The sequence below is a fragment of the Lissotriton helveticus genome, chromosome 9 (genome assembly GCF_964261635.1).
Source record: "Lissotriton helveticus chromosome 9, aLisHel1.1, whole genome shotgun sequence".
In the NCBI taxonomy this organism is placed as follows: Eukaryota; Metazoa; Chordata; class Amphibia; order Caudata; family Salamandridae; genus Lissotriton; species Lissotriton helveticus.
Window position 1 is genome coordinate 364,089,685 of NC_136070.1, and position 21,419 is coordinate 364,111,103.

The 21,419-nt window shown below is 43.0% G+C and overlaps 1 protein-coding gene across 2 annotated transcripts in view; it reads right to left on the reverse strand.

The window, feature by feature from the left end:
- DICER1 (dicer 1, ribonuclease III) overlaps nucleotides 1-21,419 on the reverse strand; it is a 561,110-nt gene that overhangs the window by 197,404 nt on the left and 342,287 nt on the right. For both annotated transcript variants that reach the window (XM_078660108.1, XM_078660109.1), the window contains exon 17: nucleotides 9,318-9,531. In XM_078660108.1, coding sequence (XP_078516234.1) covers nucleotides 9,318-9,531 — 214 coding nt within the window. The remainder of the gene's footprint in view (nucleotides 1-9,317; nucleotides 9,532-21,419) is intronic.

The window sequence follows — 21,419 nt, forward strand, 5'->3', positions numbered from 1 at the left end:
AATGACAAGGGATTCGGCACAGTCAGTAGATAAGTTGCTAAAGAAGTCTTCTTGTGATGGGATGGAGGGCAACAGACACAGAGGCTTCGACAGGAACTGCAAAACTCGTGACCAGGAGCACACTGGATCACATCCGAATTTGATGCTGGAGAAAAACAACCTAACAATGGACTGGTGCCCATGCACATCCACAACCAGACGAGAACATAATTGTTCAGGCCGACATGGAATGGGGTAACCACTACTCACAAGAAAGAGGCAAGGTCTGAAGAACTAATTTGTCTGGGTAGAAGCTGGTGTAAGGAGAGTTAAAAGAAAGAGCTTGGGGGGTGTGGCCAACCATCATGGCCGACCAGACGTAATCCCGTTCGGCTGCACACCAGGCCCAGCCATTTTATCTCTCTTTCTGGCACTCCCAAGAAGCGGGCAGCCCGAACCACCGGATCACCCACAGACGATAGGACCCCTCCAGCAGCAGTTTTTGGAGCCACTAATGAGTGGCGAGTAGTAAATCTGGAGCGCGAAGTTCGCGACAAGAAGGCGGCTCTTGGCGGGATGAGAGGCGGCAGCTAGCTCGGTAGTCCCGGACGGCACCCACAGGTGAGGAGGAGTCACAATGCTGCAGAGGTTCAGAGGTACCCCCGGTGGCCGCGTAAAGCCCTGAGGACTGAGCCCGCTGCAGAAGGGACATAGTGGCGTCCCTGGGAAATAGAAGACTGAGGCGCAAACTGGCACAGTGAGTGGCTGAGGCTGGCCCCGGGAGATTTGGCTCATGTGTGGTGACGTGAGGACTGCTGGGGTCCCCCCTCCACGGAGCTCCGGGAAGGCGGTGCCTGGCCTTAACATGGGGCTGGTCAGGCATTTGCTTCCATAATCAGCAGCCTTATGCCTGGGCCTCCAGTTAAGGGCTTTGTAACACCATGTGGCGCTCGGCTTCAGCGGCCTATGTCCTAACCTGTGAAGGTCCAAGCAGTGTCAGTGCCCAGGCCTCAAGAGTCTTGTACATCTCCTGCGGGAGGCAGTGGGAGGCCTCCGACAAAGGATCCTTGACTGACTTGAGACGTCCCTGAAGAGGTCTCTCACAGGGCCCCTGGAAGTCCCTGTAGCTAGGGGGTCACCCACGGAAACGAGACATTCCCGATTGGGCCTGAGCTTGCATTGCCTGAGCTTGCATTGCCTGAGCTTGTATTGCCTGATCTCCAAATGGCACAGACCAGGCACCTGAACCCTTGACGAGTAGCCCTGTCCTGCGGCACCCGGCAAAAGATTCAGCAGTCCTCTGGGGCGCTTGCTTTAGGTGCCCTGCCTCCTTGCTGGTGGAGGCTCCGAATCCAGTGGAAGCCAGGCAGTGGGCGATTGACGTACCCTCTGAGACGTACGGTGGAGGCCTTTGACAGAAGATCCTGGGCTCGGTACTGTGGTATCCTTGGAGAGGGATCCCACGTGGCACCTGGTTGTTTCTACAGCGAAGGGAGGTGGCGGGCTGTCGTTGTGCCATAGCCCTTATGCCACCAAAAAGGTCCCAACCAGCAAAGGTCTCCAGCTTCTTCACCCCGGCAACCAACGGATGGTGAGGGGACGAGCCAGTCCAGCGGAAGCATGGTGCTCACAAGGGGGGACCTGATGATCTTCCTGAGAGAATATCGGAAGGAGCTTCGAGATGATATAAAGGCTGCTATGGGGCCTCGTTCGATGCATTCAAAGCTGAAATGGGGGGCCGCCTGGTGGCCCTAAAGGCGGATGTCGACTATCAGCACCCGCACCCTGGACTTCGAAGCGCAATGCCAAGATCTAGCTGACCGGTTACAACTGCTTGAAAACCACTCTGGTGACCTGCGAAACCAATTGAAAGCCACTATGCTCCGGTACGAAGCCCTCAATATCGTTCCAGCTGGGATAATATCTGCCCAGACCTTGAAGCATTCATGGTGAGGCTCTTTTTGACGGTGATGGGTGATAAGGGCCCAGCGATCCAGCTGGAGAGGGTGCACAGAGTGGGACCACAGGGGGGGTGTTGTAACTCGCTTAAGGCCTCACTACAAGGGTTAGGCCTTCTCGACGCATGGAGAGGATGCCACCCCACGACAAGGGATTACTTTCTGCTCACACTCACTGAAGACATACTCCAGGATCGATCATGCTTTCATTAGCCAATCCCTTTCTTATAACTTTCAGGATGTCAATTCCACCCAATCTGTCTCTCGGATCATGCCCCCCTGAAATTCGTCATAGAGTGACCCACCACGAGCTCCAAACACGCAAGGTGGTATTTCTTCAACTTCTTTAGCAGGGACCGTCTTCTTCAAGATGAATTAAGGGCGATAATCAAGGAGATCTTTGAGCTTAACAAACCCACCCAAACCTCTTTGGCTAACAATTAGGATGCCTTTAAGGCAGTCATTAGGGGGAAGTGCATTGAATTAGACACCACTCTTCGAAAACAACGCAAAGGGGAACGACTGCCTCTAGAGGGAGAACTCAGGACTGCAGAACACGACTACAAGACTAAGCTCTCGAAGCCCTCACAAAGATAAGTTACGGGGAAGCTGCAGGCCATCAACACTAATGGGGCGGAAAAAACACTCTTGCGCCTCAAGGCACGGAGCTATGAAGGGGGAAACAAGGTTGGCTCCCTTTTGGCACGCCAGCTTAGGGTGAGGCAGGAGAAAGATTATATTGCGCAAATAGTGGACATGAACGGAATCCCCCAGAAAAGCGGAGAGGGGAAAGCCGGAGTCTTCAGGGAGTTTTACCGTACCCTATATACAGCGGACTCGTTAGTCCCTGCAGCCCAGGAGCAATATCTGGAGGCTCTTACCTTGCCACAGGTACCGGCTTCCACGAACGAGGACCTGGGCAGACAGATTTCTGTTGAGGAGGTTCAAAAGCAATAGACACGCTTAAGCTCCAAAAGGCACCTGGCCTAGACTGGCTGAATGCCCACTTCTATTGTACCTTTGTGCCAGAACTGGTCCCCTGTCTGGTGACACTACATAACGACATGGCTGCCTCACAACGGGAGACCCCCTCAATGGGGGAAGCATTGATCTCCGTTATCCCCAAACCGGGAAAAGACCCCACATGCTGTGCCTCTTATAGGCCTATTAAACTCCTAAACCAGGATGTCAAATAGTACTCTAAAATTTTAGCCACTCGCTTGGAGCACGTCATGCCGCTGCTCATTCAGCTGATCAAGAGGGCTTCACCAAGGGGAGGCAAACCCATGATAATCTCCGGAGGGCGGTACACATTATTGAGAAGGTTCACAGGAAAGAAATTCCCGCATCCCTTCTCTTGCTGTACACGGAGAAGGCCTTTGATCAGGTCGACTGGGACTTTCTGACTAGAACATTGAGGCGAATTGGCTTCAGCGACACCTTCATAGGTATGGTGTGTGCCAATTACTCCGCCCGAGATCCCACATTTTGGTGAATGGGCTGGCTTTCGAACCTTCTGATCTTTCCCGGGGAACGAGGCAGGGTTGCCCCCTATCTCCCCTGCTTTTTGCCCTCAGCATCGGGCCCCTGGCGGAACGCATCCGGGCCAACCCTAGTATAGGGGTTGTCCCATTCGGCACAGACAAGCACAAGATCTCTCTCTTTGCTGATAACATGCTGCTACCTATCACGAGACCGTTGTCCTCTCTTCTGGCAATCCAATCTGAACTCGCCCTGTATGAGCAAGCCTCTGGGTTTAAGGTGAATCTTTTGAAGTCCTACCTCCTTAATCTAACTATCTAAAGAGACTATGCAGAGCATAGACATAATGTCCCCTTTCCAAACCACACACAAAGACATTACATACGAAGGCATCAGACTCACCCCCAGGCTGGCGCACCTCTATGGAGCCAACCAACCTCCATTACTATGCCAGATTAAAGCAGACCTGGCTAGATGGAGAACAGCCTACATCTCTTGGATAGGGCGAATTAACACCGACAAAATGAATGTTCTCCGTGGGCTGCTTTATCTTTTCCAGGGTCTTCCGATCCCGATGGATAGGGCTCTCTTTCTCGATCTGAAAAAAATGATCTCCAAGTTCATCTGGCGGGGCAGAGGGCTTTGTTACCTTACCGGGTGTTAACTAGAGCACAGGAGGAGAGAGGACGGGTTTGCCGAATTTCCTGGGGTATTACAAAGGGGTTCAACTTAGGGTGATCCTGGACTGATCCCTTGGTGAATCCGAAAAACTCTGGCTTCACATGGGCCGACAAATAGTTGGCAGGACAATTTGGGACACCATCGACCGCGCAGGAGGGGGGCAGGAGGGGCCTGATTCTGCTACCAACATGATGGGTGCGCTTTGATGAGGATCCATTAAAAAGGTTTGGAGGCTATGGCAGCTGGAGGAGTGGTGGACTGGACATTATGCTTGGTTTGGGTTACTCGTCCTCTGAGGGGTCTGCATCCATGGCCACAAACAGACTGGGGGAGGGGTATAAGACTGGAATTGCAGGTGCGGTTGCAGCCCCGGCGTGGCCACATACGGGGTGAAAGGAGGAGCTCTGTTGTGGGGAATCCAAGCAGAGGCCTAAAGATCTGGCAGTGACCTAACTCTTCTTAATGCGCTTGAGTGCAGGGTCAGCCTTATTGGCGAGTAGGGAGGAACCATCTAAGGGCATGTCTATCAGGGAAGATTGGACACATCCTAAAAACAGTCGATCTCAGTCAGGTATGGCGCACGAGTTCCTGCATTAACAGGTTAGTGGAAGAAAAGAGTCTCTTCCCAAAGGTGTCCAGCCTCTGAGTCTTATCTAGTGGTGTACTAGGGAATGCACTCTGGTTCAGTTTGGCCATCTAGGCCTGCACCACCAGGCTCTTGAAAGTGGGATGCCGGGAGAGAAAGTGCGGGTCTCCGGGAGTGGTGGCAGGAAACCATCCTGTGTGCTGGAGCCACCATGCAGGTTTTTGCCTAGGCCCCAGGGGAACAACGGCAAGGGCCTCATTAAAGTGGACTAGGAGCTCCATAGAACTTCAGTCAAGAAGTAGGTCTTGACATTGACAGAGGGGAGCTGCAGGTTAAACACCTCTGCTGACCTTTGCATCACTATAACAAATGGCGCTCCTTTCTCCGTGGCAGGGCCTGGAAGAGAAACCAAGCTAATGTCTGGAGTTGTGTCGCCCAGCTCCTAATATCAGTTCTTCCTCTGGTAGGAATCATCCACCAAGAGGCCATAGACCTCTTCATCATCACCCCCTCTAGGAAAGTGGGTCTGTGAAAGGGTGGGAGATTGGTGCAGTCTGGCTGGAGTGGGTGTCAATGTCTAGCATCGTTGTCTCAGAGTAGGAAAGGAGGATAGATTCCTCTTTAAGTGGCATTGGTGGCACCAGAAAATATGCAGGTTGGAGTGGAACCAGCAAAGGTGTTGGTGCTGGCGTCAGTGGATCTAGAGGGACCGGCTGTTGTAGAGGTTGCAAGTGGTAACCCAGCAAGGGCACCTCTCTGCTCAGTGGGGCCCAAAGGTACGGCAGAGAGTCCTTGGCCCAAAGATAGGAGTGCATGGTGCCGTAAAACTCCTTGAGTTAGGTAGGGGTTAATTCAGCAGTGGAGAACTCTGGAAAGTGTGGAGCAACTCCTGTAAGAGTGGAGCAGACCCAACCGCAGGTTCCACGACCGAAGTGTGGCAGAGGTGCCTAGAGGCACGGTGCCTACAAAGAGAAGCCTAAGAATGCTACAACAACTTCTTGCGCTTCTCAGACTTACACGACTTTATTAACCTGGATTTGGATGAGAATCGTCAGAAGAATCGGTTCAGAGACAGGCGCCCGAGATCTTCCTAGGATCGAGAGCGAGGAATTGAGTGGAGCCTTCTTCTGCCACCCCACCAGGAGTTTTATCACCCGCTCATGAATTGCCTTGGGATGCATCAACTTGCAGTCAGCGCAGACTGTGGAGTCATAGTTCGGCCACAGGCACCAATGGCAAATCAAGCGGGGATAAGATACAGACTTCTGTCTAAGACAATCCTCACAAGATTTATATTCCATGGGCCTGTTGGGGGGACATAGCCCTCACACACTGGGAACAAAGCTTAAAAAGAATTAATCAAATAAATAAATCAGAAAACAAGTTGTGAAAAAAACAACCTAAGCAGACCTCCAGATCCGAGTTGTTGACATGAAAAGAAAGGAACTGACGTCAGCGAGCCGGGATGGCGCCTATGAGCACACGTCAATTCCGATGAACACAACATCAATATGGACAATATGGAGCGACTGATGCCACCTACTGGCACGGTGAGGTACAGCTCACGATTCTGCAGATTGAGTCTGATGACTGGGAGATATTCTATGGTGAGGAATCCGCAATTAGATGTCTCTATCAGAAATAAGCAGCAAAGCTTCTCTAAAGGCCTAAACTTAGTCCATCGCCAAGGGGCCAGGGAACGCACGGCGCATCAGACCAATGGTTTTGACTTCTCTTTAGATAGAGAGTGGACAGATGAGGTGGAGTCCCACTTCTCTGGTATTTCCATTTTGAATTAAACTTACTGAATGACCTTGAAGAGAACCGGTCACAGAATCAGCCTCCACAGCAGGAACAGGTACGCTCCTTCGGCGTAGAGCAGGAATTCTGCAAGTTCTTTCAATGGTCTGTAACATACAGCTTTGCTGTGTGATTTAGGATGGTCTTTGGGTACAGTAGGGCACATTCTTCACATGACTTCGAGTCATGTCCAAAGGTCAAACACCAGCGATATGTTTAGGATAGCCATAGCATGGTTGGAACCCTGTAGTCTTGGGTGGCAACACCGTTCCTTGGCACACTGGAATTTAGTTTGGAAAACTCATCAAACCAACAAAAAAGGAAGCACAGCTCCCGATCAGCATTTGAAGGCACGGAAAGAAAGTAACTGACAGTCGTGTTTCGGGCTGGCGCTTATATGGTGCTTCACTTCCAGGGTGGAACTAGGACCACACAGAGGTTATAGGCGTCACCCAGGGTCATGCGGGAGCTCCCACCCTGGCTTACTGATCCCCCCTGGCACCTGCAGGATATTCTAAAGGTGAGAAATCCACAGTTAGAAAGGAAATGTTACTTAACATGTAAGCATCTGTTGACAGCGTGCAGTGCTATAAATGGACATGCTCTAGATACTTCTGCCATCTAGTATTCGGCTAGGACGATTGCAAATAGTTTACATTTTTTTCTCCAAAGAAAGGCTTTTGAGTCATGGGATGCACTGTGACTCCATATTTAGCAAGCACTGGGCATGAGCACTGAATCTAAGTTAAATTGTTTTTTTTCTGCCATTGTGCTTGTTAGTGTCCCAACAGAGGTCCTGAGACTCAACGTCTTCCACATTTTCTTTCAGATCCAGACAGTTAAATTCGACACCCAGACCTGGAGAACATCTTAGTCGTTTACGCTCTTCTCCACAACACCCTTCAGAGACCAAAACCCGTCATTCAACTCCCAACTGCCAGGGCCTCGGACCCTGTAATGGGATGTGTGCTGCTTTGTCTTCAGCAACTTCTTTGCCCAGAAGGCACACAGGGTGATGGAATGGATGCGCTTCCAGTACTGTCCTCCAGTACCACACAAAGTAACTGTAATTGAACCAACACCATGTCTGTAACCTCTGCATCTCTCCCATCCACCGCAATGCCAAGTAAGTAAGAAGCCTGCCTCACCTTTAGAAGAAGACCCCCCGATACTGATGGGAGAAGTGTTGAGCACACCAGAAGATAAACCAGAACTCCCTCAATGGGGTGCCTGACATCTTTGGATAACATGCCCCTCTTGAAGTCGAAGAAGGTAAGGACACTTGTCCCTCAGGCATGCTCTAGCGGCTTAGAGGTCTGCTCTTGGGGCTTAGACCTGGAGGAAGAGGAGCCTCCTTCAACTTCCACAACCAGTGGAACATTTTAGTGTCCATAAAAGGGGAACTTCAAGAAAGGGAAAGAAGAAATTAGTAAAATAAAAAAGGTGTCGGCTTTCATGATCTAGTTCGCTGTCAGTTTGAAACCGCTTACGACAGAAGACAGGGCAAGAATTAGACCTCTACGTTTAGCCCTATAATTTCTCCCACCCTCCAACTGCTTGTACTTAGACTATCCTGTTGGAGGTTGGCTCAACTAATGTGCTGTCTTTGTCATCTTTGTTTGCATGCTTAGCGCACTCTCTCATTGGAAACTAGAAGATGCACTGATAGCATCTGTGTGTTTCCCCGACGCAAACATAACTCCTTGCATTCGGATGTGCTTGCTGTTAGTGGGAGTATAAGACACTTTTATGTACAATTGATCATGTGCTGAAAGGATACTTCTAGTACAAGCCTACTTGTGCGACAAGGTTGACCCAAGGTTGACCCTACTTGTGTGCAAGACTGACCCTTGTTATCCAGGATTGCCTGGTTCTTGGTTGGTGCTTAGTACTGAAAAAGGCCTTCACACAAATAAATTGCCACTCAAACTCTGCTCACTGAAAGTTTTTTAAATATTATTTCTATAAGCCTTGAGCTTGAGTCTGCTGCAAAGACATTTACTGATGGCAGTGACCGCAATATGAGATCCATGGTTCAGGAACGACAAGTGATTACTGTGTGATGCAACTCAGAATTGTGCCTGGCTGAAGGGCAAGAGATCATGTTTAGGAACCGTTTTTAGACTCCTACTCATAAAAAAGTAGTTCAGGTTTGAAAAGACTTTACATGTTAAAGTACACAAAAAAAGTGATGGGTGGAATGCTTGAATAAATGTCAGCCACTGGTAATTTCTCGGGGCTGCATCCCTGGTCATCATTAATTGCAAAACATGCCACCTGAGTTTGGTCCGAGAAATTTGCAATTCAGTGTTGACCCTGGTCCTATGGGAACACTCCGGCCAGAACTGCTAGAGCATGTCCTCCATAAACCAGCAGACAAGCAATCCAGGAGCCAGTGGAACCAAGCTATCGCTAGCTGATGAGCTCATCAGCTAGGAATAGTTTTATTCCAGTGGCACAGTGTACATGAGAACCATGTCTGGGCATACCCATCCCTCTGAGGGCGACACACTGAACTATACAAATAAAGATAGATAGAATGCTGGAAATAATCTCAGCCAGTGGTAATTATTTGGGAAGCCTTAATTTCCTTTCGAAAATTCACTTTTATTTGTTGATGGTTTGAAGTGGGGCTTTTCCCGCATGCACTCAAGATACTCTCAATTAGACGCATGAGAAGCCCCTTCTATAAGTATTTCACTAAGGATATGCATTTTTTCTGTACGGCTGCTGCGCCCCAAGACCCATTTCCCTTTCACTAAAGCTGTATGGATCACCCTCGAACCATGAAGAATCTGTTACGCAAGAGACATAATTTAAAATGGCCTTACCAACATTAAGAGGTAGAACACAGTACGCTGAATCAGCTGCTGAAGGTATGAATTCTAGTGCAGGCTTCTCAAGTCGTAGAATATGAGAGAAAATGTATTGGTGAAGTCTGGTAATTAGCTCAAGTTGTTGTAAAGACAATGTGAAATCGGATTTCCTCAGCTCGATTGATATGGTAACTTCTCCAGAACGCGTGTACACAGGAAAGTGAGGAATCTAGACAGGGTGAGACACAAAGTTTCAATTACTAACTTGCATGGTCAGCCAACTTCTCTGTTAATTAGGTCCTCTCATGTGCAACACACAAGACCACCAACTTGGATGAGCAACTCCAATGTAGGATTGAAGCATTGGCACCAGATCATTTGACAACATTGTCTATGATGGAAGCAGCCAAGGAAGCACTGGGGCCAACTAGAATGCAACAACAAGCCAAATATCTGGGTTTCTGAACTCCCAGAATTAAGACTCTGTCAGATAACCAAGAAGGCCATGCTAGTGTTGTTTGTGTGTTTGATCAACCACATAGCCGAAACACTGGTTGCATTTTGTTACTAAAGGAAGATGCTCGAGTCTATAAAGAGGTAAAGAAACCCTAAAATGTAGTATTCTTGCCACAGGTAGATGAGACTGGACATACACGTCCTGAAATAAGACACCAATGCATGCATAATCATTTATAAACGAGTCCAAGAGAGAACTAACAGACACAATTTACTTTTCCAGCAAAAACCTAAGCACTTTGATTGGCTGAAGGGTGTTAAAAAAGTTTTAATTTGGCAGTTTAACTTCTGCCAGAGAAGGAAGAGAAATTGACACTGCGAAGGTCAATCGTTTTGGCATTTGAAATACATTTTAGTTAGAATAGCAGCAGCATATGAATATTTGAAACATGCATTTAAGCTCAGCCAATCAGCAGTGGAAAATGAAGCTGGGAAAGAAGAGGAAGGTTTTGTAATTTTTAGGAATAGTTTTGATATGTGTACGAGAGGGGGGTATTTTTAGTAGTCTCCTAAAAATATCAAATAGATGGAAATTCGTGGCAAAAGTGCCCAAATTAATTGAGTTATTAAAATATCAGAAAACGATTTTTAACTATAGTGAGTTTACATAAACGCTGTGATGAAGGAACAGACTACAGAACACGTAATATGTAAGAGGATGAACTGCAGAATGGGAGAGATCAAAACAAACTGGAGTATTTGTTGATGTTTGTTGGCAAGCACAATTTGTCTTTGTACAGTTTTACGATATATATTAATTTGAAAAATGTAACCAGGTGTGGATACAAAGTTGGAGTGGTATCGAAAGTAAGGGAAATGTAAGACATCCGAGATAACATAATAATGAGTCACATATTGTTTGTGTAAATAGGTCTGTAGATATGGCAGCAGTATATTACAGATACATTTTGGATGGAATGTAAACAAGCATTGAAAATGCAACAGGTCGCAGCTTTTTTTAAGTTAAAGCAATTTGGTTTGTGATTGTTTTTTTTTTGTTGCAAACATGCCTGAATATATATATATTCACTGAAAAAACCATAGGTTATAGACCATATATAGTTAGGAATTAGCATTTAAAAAACCTTATTTTACTCACACAAAACCATTGAAATTCCATATATAGTTAGTTGCACTAACTATATATCGCGCACCCGCAATCCACTGCTGATGATGTCACATATTACATCATTCATGACATGGTCAGTGACATCACTGATGACATCACTGATGACATCTCAAATGACATCACTGATGATATCTCATTTGACATCAATGGTCACATCAATGATGATATCATTAATGTGACAATACAATGCATCTCCTCACACTTTAATATAACCTCTGTTACAACCCAGTGTTAAATACAGAGTATAATTTTTGAAACCATTGATACACCAATACTAGTTACTACATACGCACTCACTGATTCCTACGTCTACACACACATTCACTCATTCACCCATACAATCATTCATACATACAATCACTCATCTTTACAACACTATCATATGCACTCATACACCTATACAGACACTCACACTCTGCCACTCATCCATGGAGTTACTCACACACCTAGTCAGTCCTGTAAAGAATCAATCACACTTCCATTTTCTAATCTACACAGTTAAACATAGAGTACCTTACATTTTCAAACATATACTAACACATACTTACTCTCTTATAGAATCACTGATACAAGTACACATTGATCTGCACAGAGTCACACACCTCCCAGCCAGCCATACACACACTCAGTCTCCCATACAAATACTTGTGCAACCAATCAATAACCCATATAGCTACTTATATAGCTACTGATCAACACATGCAGCAGCTTGCACAACAACAGACATACTGATGCACACTTTCAGACAGTTTAGTCACTAACCCGTGCATTTAGTAAGACGCATTTAATCACTCACTCATACAGTCAATCACGCACCTACTAAAACCTTCATTCAGACACTTATACATCCACTCATTCTTCAATATGTAAAACATATTTAAACTTTACAGAAACACATAATCACTGGATGTTGTCATCAGTGATGTCATTTGAGATGTCATCAGTGATGTCATCAGTGATGTCACTGACCATGTCATGAATGATGTAATATGTGACATCATCAGCAGTGGATTGCGGGTGCGCGATATATAGTTAGTGCAACTAACTATATATGGAATTTCAATGGTTTTGTGTGAGTAAAATAAGGTTTTTTAAATGCTAATTCCTAACTATATATGGTCTATAACCTATGGTTTTTTCAGTGAATTTTCAAGGTTTTGTAAATGCTAATTCCTAACTATATATAATCTATAACCTATGGTTTTTTCAGTGAATTTCAATGGTTTTTTAATAGCAAATATCTGTAGCTGTAAAATGTATTCTTCTTTAAATCCCAAAATATATTTTATATGTTTATTAATAACTTTTTTTATTTTTAATTTTTTTTTCTTCGTTCCCACTTCGCGAATCGGGAAGCTTCCCGTTAGCTGACCTTGATGCCGCGAAATAGACCGCGAGCCAGTAAACGTTTCTTTACCGCAACTGCCGCGTTAGAAAACAACATCGTGACGCCTCCCGTCCGCATGACGTTTCGCGTTGTCGCGTGATACGTCATATGACGTACTACGTTAGCGAACTGGTACGCTTACCGAGTCGCAAAGCAAAGGTTTCTGGAAGCAAACCGGAAGGCCCTGCAAAGCGTGTAACAAACACAGCAGGTCATGTGACTTGGTAATAACACTTTTCATTGGTTCATTTCACTTTTGGTTTCCTAATGATGTAAGACTAGGTCATATAATCTAAAATGAACACTTTTCATTGGTTGAGAACTATTGTTTTTCCCAAATGATGAAAATCCCTCTTTCTTTCCTCACTCTGACTTTCATCATTGTGAGAGAAAGACCCTTTGTTACCAGTGAGCAATGGCTTCTTTAGTAGCTTCAGCTGGTGCTTCCCCACCACCTCCACCACATCCAAGGAAGAGTGGACCGATGTGTGAATGTGTTCACTGTATGCAACAACTTTGACACTTACAGAAGCCTCACCTTCTCCATGCCTCCTACACAGTTCTACATGTACATCATAAATGCAAACAGAACAGAATTAATTATACATGTTAAATGGTTTATTTTTGCTGTTCTCAGAATGTATCAAATTTCACTAAAAACAGTGACTTGAAGGTATTCATCATATAACAGCGGGGAAAAAAAACACAATCAAAATGATTGTGTTTAAAAAAACCCATACAACATAACAAATCAGAATTCAGAACTCCTTAAAGTTAACTTACTTTCCATGACGGCCAAGGATGTCCTATGAACAGCTTACACTCTGTTGTGCTGTTATTACTTTCAACCCGCCACTTTCTGAAAGAAAACCTCCATCGTTTTCAAAAACATGTTACATACAATAAATGACTTCTTGCTCTCTACCACAAGTTTTCACAAGGCCAAATCTTGTCAAAGCCATTTATAACTCTTGGATTTCTTGTAAGCCAATCCCGTCTTTTCGCATTTCCGCAACTTTCAGAATTAAAATGTTGAAGATCATTTACACAATCCTGGACTAGTAATATCTTCCCCTTCTTGCTCAATCATGTTCTACATTTCCTATCACACTGATACTGCTTACTATGAAGCAGACTTACACTACCTTTATGACTAGTACAATTATTTAATTCTCTACATCACTTTTAATCACAAAGCAATGTAAAACAGTAGACAGCATTGCAGACTTACATTCCCTCTACTCCATGTTTTGATTGGCTGCTTCAATTAGCTTATAAAAAGAAATAGTTTTTCTGAACTCATTCAAAGTGCACGTATTTCTCAATGACGTCCAGTGTTATGGTAAAAAGTTATGTCTCTGTACTACACTTATCCTCAAGGCCAAATAGTGTAGGAGCCATGAGAACTTCTTGAAATTCCTCAGAGCACATCCCGAGATTCTTTCCCTAAAATTTTGGTTTTAAAAACACCAGGTAAGAGTTTTTAAGGTCATATGGCAATTTTTTTTTGAAAATTAAAACAGAATCATTGCAGAATGACCAGCCATTTCTACACTTTAAATAAGCTGTATAATGTCCTGATGTTATTGAAGGACCATCATGATATATAATTGCTACAGTTACAAAAGTCCTTCCTGATATTAACAACTGTGAAGCCACAAAATTTTTAATTAAAGTTGTCAATTTTGTTCCATCAGGCCTACATCGTTGGAACATTAAAATGACATACTGGCCATATGTTCGTATAAATAATGTGGACATCATTTCAGATTTACATTGCCTACACTCCATATTGTGATCAGCTGCTTTTACTAGCTTATTAAAAGAGACTGATTTACTGTCTGGCAAAGTTAAATATATAAATCTTTCTGAGTCTACACTAGTAGTACTTGATACCCTACAGTTCTCGCAGTCATGCTGCCATTGATAAGAAAGCCCAAACAGGTGATCTACATCTACACCTTCATCATGCAATACATCAAGCATATACATTAAAAACTCCTGACAATCTTGCTGACTATTTTGAGAGAATTGTGTTTGGCCTGAACATCTGTCTAACAGATTTCGAATTTCAGACACACTTTCTATGTTTGTTCTATCAGTGCTACATTTCTCTAACACAGAATTTAACAAACTGCAAAATCTTTGATCAGAATTGACCACAATCTCTTCTTTTACATTTTCTAGAGAAAACAAAACATTAACCACTACATTAGCATAGCAGTTGACACCAGAACTGTTTTCAAATTGAAAACCAACAACATCTTCAACAGAATCCTTTTTGTTTCTGCTTATAATTTCAGGTTCATCGACTTTTCGTCTTTTTGCTACAACCTCCCCAGTATTGGTCACATTTCTTCGTTTCCGGCCTACCACACGTTTCTCAAACAAAGGATACTGAGGCAAATGTGGCGCATACTCTCTTCTCAACCTATTGTATTCCTTAACACAATCTAGATCCGCACAAATGTTTGTGACATCACACTCAATCAAGTACAATCCCGATAAAGTCCTAACTCGTGACAATGCCACATATGCCATACCCTCCTTGAACACAGAACTGCCAATATTCACCAATGCACAGTCTACACTTAAACCTTGCGATTTATGGATTGTCACCGCATATGCCAAGCAAACAGGAAACTGCTTACGACGAACATATAAGTCTTTTACAAGCAAAAATCTAGCAGAACAACGAGCAATTAGCTGTACTTCCTCAATGCCATCAAATTTAATTTTTAAAAATTCAATTCCATCTCTATTTCTGTATTTCACAAAATCAACAACATTACCCATTGATCCATTTACCAGACCTCTTTCAACATGTAAATTCCTTCTTAAAATTATACGGCAGTTCAAGCACACATTCAGAGTCTTTTCAAAACCCGCAGTTTTAGATATACTCTTCTCTAATGAATCCAATTTTGTTTTCAGATTCTCAGACAAAATAATTGTTGATCCCATATGCTCTACTCTGTCAATAGCTTCCAATTTCACAATCTCTTGCTTTTCTAAATGCAACATTTTGTTGTTGAATTTGGCACATTCTGCAAGAGTTGGCATCAAACATATTCCAGATTTTTTCTCAGTAACTTTCTGAAAAATATTCTCAGGCACAACATCTTCGTCTGGATATAAATTTGTCAGTAATCGTGCATGTAAAGCTTCTTTCCCATGCTCGGTCACTTTTCCAATTCTAACATCTTGTAGAATAGTCTTGTAAACTTCATCCTTTGCCTGACGCATATTTTCATGCAGTTCAGCATAATTGAAGTTTAACCATATATTGACGTTGCCAATACTCCCTAAGCACTTCCTGGTATCTTCATGCGTGAGCATTTTGAACACAGGTTGCCCTTTCACTGGTGTCAGCTGCAGAAGATCTCCGAAAACAATGATGTGTTTGCCACCAAATAACACATCATACTCTGTTTTGAGAACTTCTTGCATTCTCAAATGCACAAAGGCAAGCATGACATTGGAAACCATGCTTACTTCGTCGATAAGAAGTTTCATTTTCCTCAAGACTCTTGAAACTTCAAAACAAGCATCTCCAGATAGCTTGTGATATTCTAATTTGTTGTCATGCTCCACTGGCAGCATCAGTAAACGATGTAAAGTAATCCCTTTAATGTTATGTGCTGCCAGTCCAGTTGGAGCGGTGACAACACAAGACAGCGATGACTCTGTCCTTTCCTGCAAATAACATGAAATTGCTTTAATAAGGAAACTTTTTCCAGTTCCCGCTTCTCCACTCACGTACAGTCGGACAGGCTTCAACGACGTACATGAGCACTCTTTCTTGTCATGACTTAATCCATGATCAATTTGCATGGTAAGTTCGTCATATATTTTCCTCTGCTCAACGTTGAGTTGTCTTTCCAACTCTTCTAAGTTAACCGCATCCTCCTGAGCATGTGCCATGGCTCTTTCCACTTCATTCATAGCAGTGGCAGCTTCATTTTCAATAAGAGGTCCTCCTAGTGGATCCTGACTCAATGAAGCAGAACTCTGACTGTCCTGAGAACTGTCTCTGGCAATCTCGGCTGCAATCGTTGCTTCCTGCTCAATTTCCACATTCAACATTTCTACATATTTGGGAAAAGCAGGACATTCTATGGTCTCCTTGGCAGCATTGAATGAGTCTTCGTAACAAAGGAAATCTCCAAGCAGTTCCTCTTCTGCACGCCAAGGCTTAAAAAGTTGCAAAAGTGCTAAATAGAAAAACTCCTTTTTTTCAGGAGATTCGCCACTCAATTTTCGATGGTTTATCAAGTGGCATTTTCTTTGCTTGACCAGACATCCCTCACTTCCTATTACAGCATACACTCCTTTCTCAGTATCTTCTTTGATGTTCCTCTTGAATATGTAATTTTGCAGAACCTCATACAGACAAACATTCTCGAGGTGACTGCTTCGATTTGGATAATATGTATCCAACATGTTGCTCTTCAAAATGTCGGTACTGTTTGGCTCCTTTTCCGCCAAATACTCAATTTCCCGCACAGGTTTCAGAACTCGATTACGCGTTGCAGCAAGACCAACACTCGCCCAAACGATACTCCTGGACTTGGCATAGAGACTTGCTGAAGACAACCGGTCAGAACATTCGTAAGCTCCGATTTCTCGATGCGACAACATCTTCAGACTGAAACTGTACAACTTCTTGCTGAGGCTCTTTTCATGGGAAATGTCCTCCCACATATCCTTCAATTCTGTCTTCTCTTTTTTGGTGATGTAAGATGTCACATACCGAGCCACAGCCATACAGTTATCAGCCACAAACTGTATATCCATGTTAGCATTCCACATGGACAAAATCACCGGGTTGTAGTCGTTGATGTACTTGGACTCTTCGTTCCTCTTCAAATTGTATGTGTTTTTAGGTGATTTCTTCATCACATTATGTCGCAGCGAAGACATCAAACTGTTCACTCTTCCTTTAGAAATCACCGATCGTGGAAAGCCGAAACGACATTTGGTGTAGAACTTGTCTTTGTTCCGGAATTTACGACGACAGTACTTTCCACATCGATGGCTTTGGAAACGTAGAACTTTTTCTCTTAGGCTTTTTTTCTCCTTTGCGTTTGGAACAGCACACGTAGAATACTGTTCTATGAAACTCATCACTGAGTCGTCTGCATCCGTTCCAAATTTAGGTGCATCCTTGATCCACAGCAACATATGTATATGAGGAGCACCTCTTGCTTTGTACTCCTTCCTCCAGAAGAAATCCAACACCTCTCCAAGAGGTGGATTCTTCTTATTCATGATGAAAGACATCATACCTTCAAATCTATGATTGAAGTACCTACATACATTGACTGGATCCAAAGAGCACAGTTCTCCGGGTGTCTTGAATTCGATGTTTTCTACGTTAGCATTTGCCTCTCGTAGAAATTCAAGTAAGTCTTCCCAGCCATACTCAGCACAGCTCAAAGTGAGGAACCATGTGGGAGTTCCTAAGTTCCTCAGCATACATTTTAAATCACCATGACGACGGTACCAGTACTCATTAGTACCACGCTGACACGCCATGAGATTAATCAGGTGAGAATCCAAAATACTGTCTTGGACATTGACTTTATCCATAAAGTCACTTGCCGAGATGTTTTGCATGTGTATACCACTTTTCAAGATGTGGTTCACTGCATATGACAGTCCAGACAGATCGCTTTCAAACAGGAGATGAAACAAATAAGGAATGCATTGTCGAAACCTAGGATCTCCTGCATACAATCACAAAGTCCGGTATTCAGAAGCAGGAATTTGATGAGGTCGCTCATCATATCTTCCTCCCTGACCTGTTGGAAAAAGCTGTGGGAAACACCGAGCTTCCAAACTTTCCTCCCAAACACTAATGGGACTCCCTTTCGCTTGTTTCATTTGAAACAACTCAATAGCATTCCCCATGACTTCCTTGGAATGCAAAGGATGAACACTATAATGTTCATATATTTCTTCACTAGTACAGGGTTCTACTTTCTCAATTTGACCAGCACACAAATCGCTATCCTCTTCCTCACTTACTTCCTCTTCTGCAACATATACATTTTTATAGTATTTAATATTTTTTTTCAAATACAATGTTGCCCTTTTGACTTTCCTAACATCTACTAAATCTTGCCATATTTTCTTATTCTTTGTCGGAACCCCATTAACTAAGATAACAAGAGGTTCCTCTTCCACTTTTTCTACTCCAATTGTGTTAATGTTTTTCTTCAAATCTAGAGGCAAATAAACAACTCTTCCCTTTAATCCTCTCTGTAAATCTGATGGAGGCAATTTCCCTGTCTTTGGCTCCATTCTTACAATAGCCTGAAAGGGATGGATACTTTGAATCAAAATAGATTCATAAGTATTTAAATCCTTCAATTCAGAAGGAATCTCAACCAATTCCAGATTATTATGAACTGCTCTAGCAGGCATCTGGTTTTGATTTAATTTGTTACAACAATAAGTACACACACGTTGATCCAATCCCAAATCAAAACAATTTTCTACCATCAAGTATGTTGTAAAATCCTTCCATTCACTATTATTTTCCCTTTCACTTTTTCCATATAAATCCACTAACTTAGTCTGATTCTTATAATAAGTGCGTCGACAACACACACAAGTGAAATTTGGCCTCTCACTTGATTTCACCTCAAACGTCGCAATTTCCCTCTGGAAATTATCTGTACTGGAAACCTGTACACTATCTTCCACATTACTCTCTTCTTCTTGGTCAATTTCAACATTCTCCTCTTTACTTCCAAAGTAACAAAACTCAATTTCTTCACATATATTCTTCACATCTATTTCAGAACCATGCAAAAGAGCAGCGCATAATTGTTTAAGCATAATTGCTGGACTCTTAGCATAATACAACATTCTAACTAATTTCCTCACTTTATTATGATGCACTGCTAGCATCCTGAAATGATGAAAAACACTCTGGCATACTCTCCTGGAAAGACAAGCCAGTGAATGACCATGCAAACCTATCACTTCTCTCACTCTGCAAGGATCTAATTCTTGCAACAACTTCATTTTCTGCTTCAAACTTTTCTTATTAAATGACCGTATAAAATCACAAAGCAAATTGATGGAATCCTGTCGTACACTGCAAATACTACTACACTTCCAGGTGTACACAGGACCCTTAGGACGTCTCCCTAAAACCTCATTACCTAACACCTCTTCTATCTCTGTTCTCACAACTTTTTCTTTTTCAACTGGACAACCATCTTTCACTTCATAAGCTCGACCACTGGTGTCAACTGCATGCACCAAATCATTATCCTGGAAATAACTCTCCTCATTAAAAAATGCCTCAGAGCTTGAACTATGCATCCATTCTCCAGAAAAAACTTCACAAAAATTACTACGATTAACTATTCTCTTCCATCTACTATTTCTTTTGAAATCATAAATTACCTTGTTTAGCTTCCTAATTCTATTGATTGTCAAAATAAATAACTTACGTTTAATTTCAAATGCCTGATCAATAACTTTCTCAACTATTTTTTTTCTCTTATAAAAAACCACTTTCTGCTGACCTTTCTTAATATTTTTTAACAAATTCCCAATTATCCTGTTGCGGAACATTCGTTTACGAATATCCCTAAACTGTTGTTTCCTTCTACTTTCATGCATAGAGTTATCTCTTACTCTAGCAGTAACATTTCTCATTGGCCTTTCCTTACCATTTGAATTGTTTCTCCTTTTCTGGACTGAAACATTTTCTGTAGTAATATTTTTTTTACTACACATATTTCTTATGACTGTTTTTGGACTCTTACCCGGTGCTTTCTTGGTGACTTGACAAATCTTTTTGTTAGAGGACTGCTGCATTATTCCATGGTCCTGCTGTCTTTGACGTTTTGCAGCCTTTCTCACTCTTTCTTTGCTAGGCATCCTAAAATCTTGAAATAATCTGCAGTTGAATCTGTGGTAAAATATAATAAAAAATGTTATTAACCACTATTACCCAACAGTAAATTAATAACAGTCATCAAAAACTTAACACACTACTTAAGTATATAATATACTGAAGCCTATCTCCAATTTTTCACTGAACAGGACTCATCTCTTCTTAACCTTGGATAAACCTCACCTACTCTGTGTCCCCTGCACATAATTAAATGTAAAGGGGCAGATTTATATTAACTAGCACATCCCCAGGGATGCACCAGTTAACGTGCACCGCTGCTCTGCCACCCACGGTGTGCCGCATTTACAATCAGATAGGACAAAGCTACATCAAAACCCTGCGCCTGCTTGAAGCAGGCATAGATCTTGACGCAGGTAGGCTGAAAGCTAAAGCAACAACTAAGTGTCGTGTGCAGAAGTTACAAAAAAGGAAAAATGGCGTTTAAACCAGTAATGAGACCATGCTAACGTAACACAGAGTAAAAATATCCAGGATCTACATCAGTTTGGGGGTCACGAACCTGGCAGGTACAAGGCACTGAGGCTTTCCACCGTGCATGTCTCATCCCAAATCATATGTTGTTTGTGAATGAAACAATTTCCCAGACCAAATGCTTTGGATTGGCTACTTCTAAAAAATTAAACACCCCTACTATCCCGGAGTTAGAGGAATATGATGGTTGGAGTAATTTTACTCGTTGTCCATTAAAGATTTACAGGCCCTACTCCGTAATTCTTCCTTTAACATTTCCAGTATAAATCCAAAAGGTTGACTGCTTTGGCAACGTGCCTTATCCACGGTTTAATAACGCTGCCTTTTGCTTTATATAAGTTTTCAAATTGTATGAAATATATACCAATAGGTCGTTATTAACCTTTAGGTAGTGGTTTTCTTCATGAGGTCTGGTCGCTTCCATACACATACAGATTTTCAAAGATGATCAAGAACTTTATCTGAATGGAGAGGAATGCAATGAGACGCCAGATCATTCACTAATGTGTAGGCACATACAGTTACACGGTTCATGCAACAAACACCGACCAAATATGGCTTGCGTGTTGCAAGGCACACCAGTTCCTGCTATCATCCCCACGTTCAAGTTCTTGGAAAATGGTAGTTATTTGATGCTCAATAATGAAGATTGTTCTGGGTTAATTAAAAGTATTC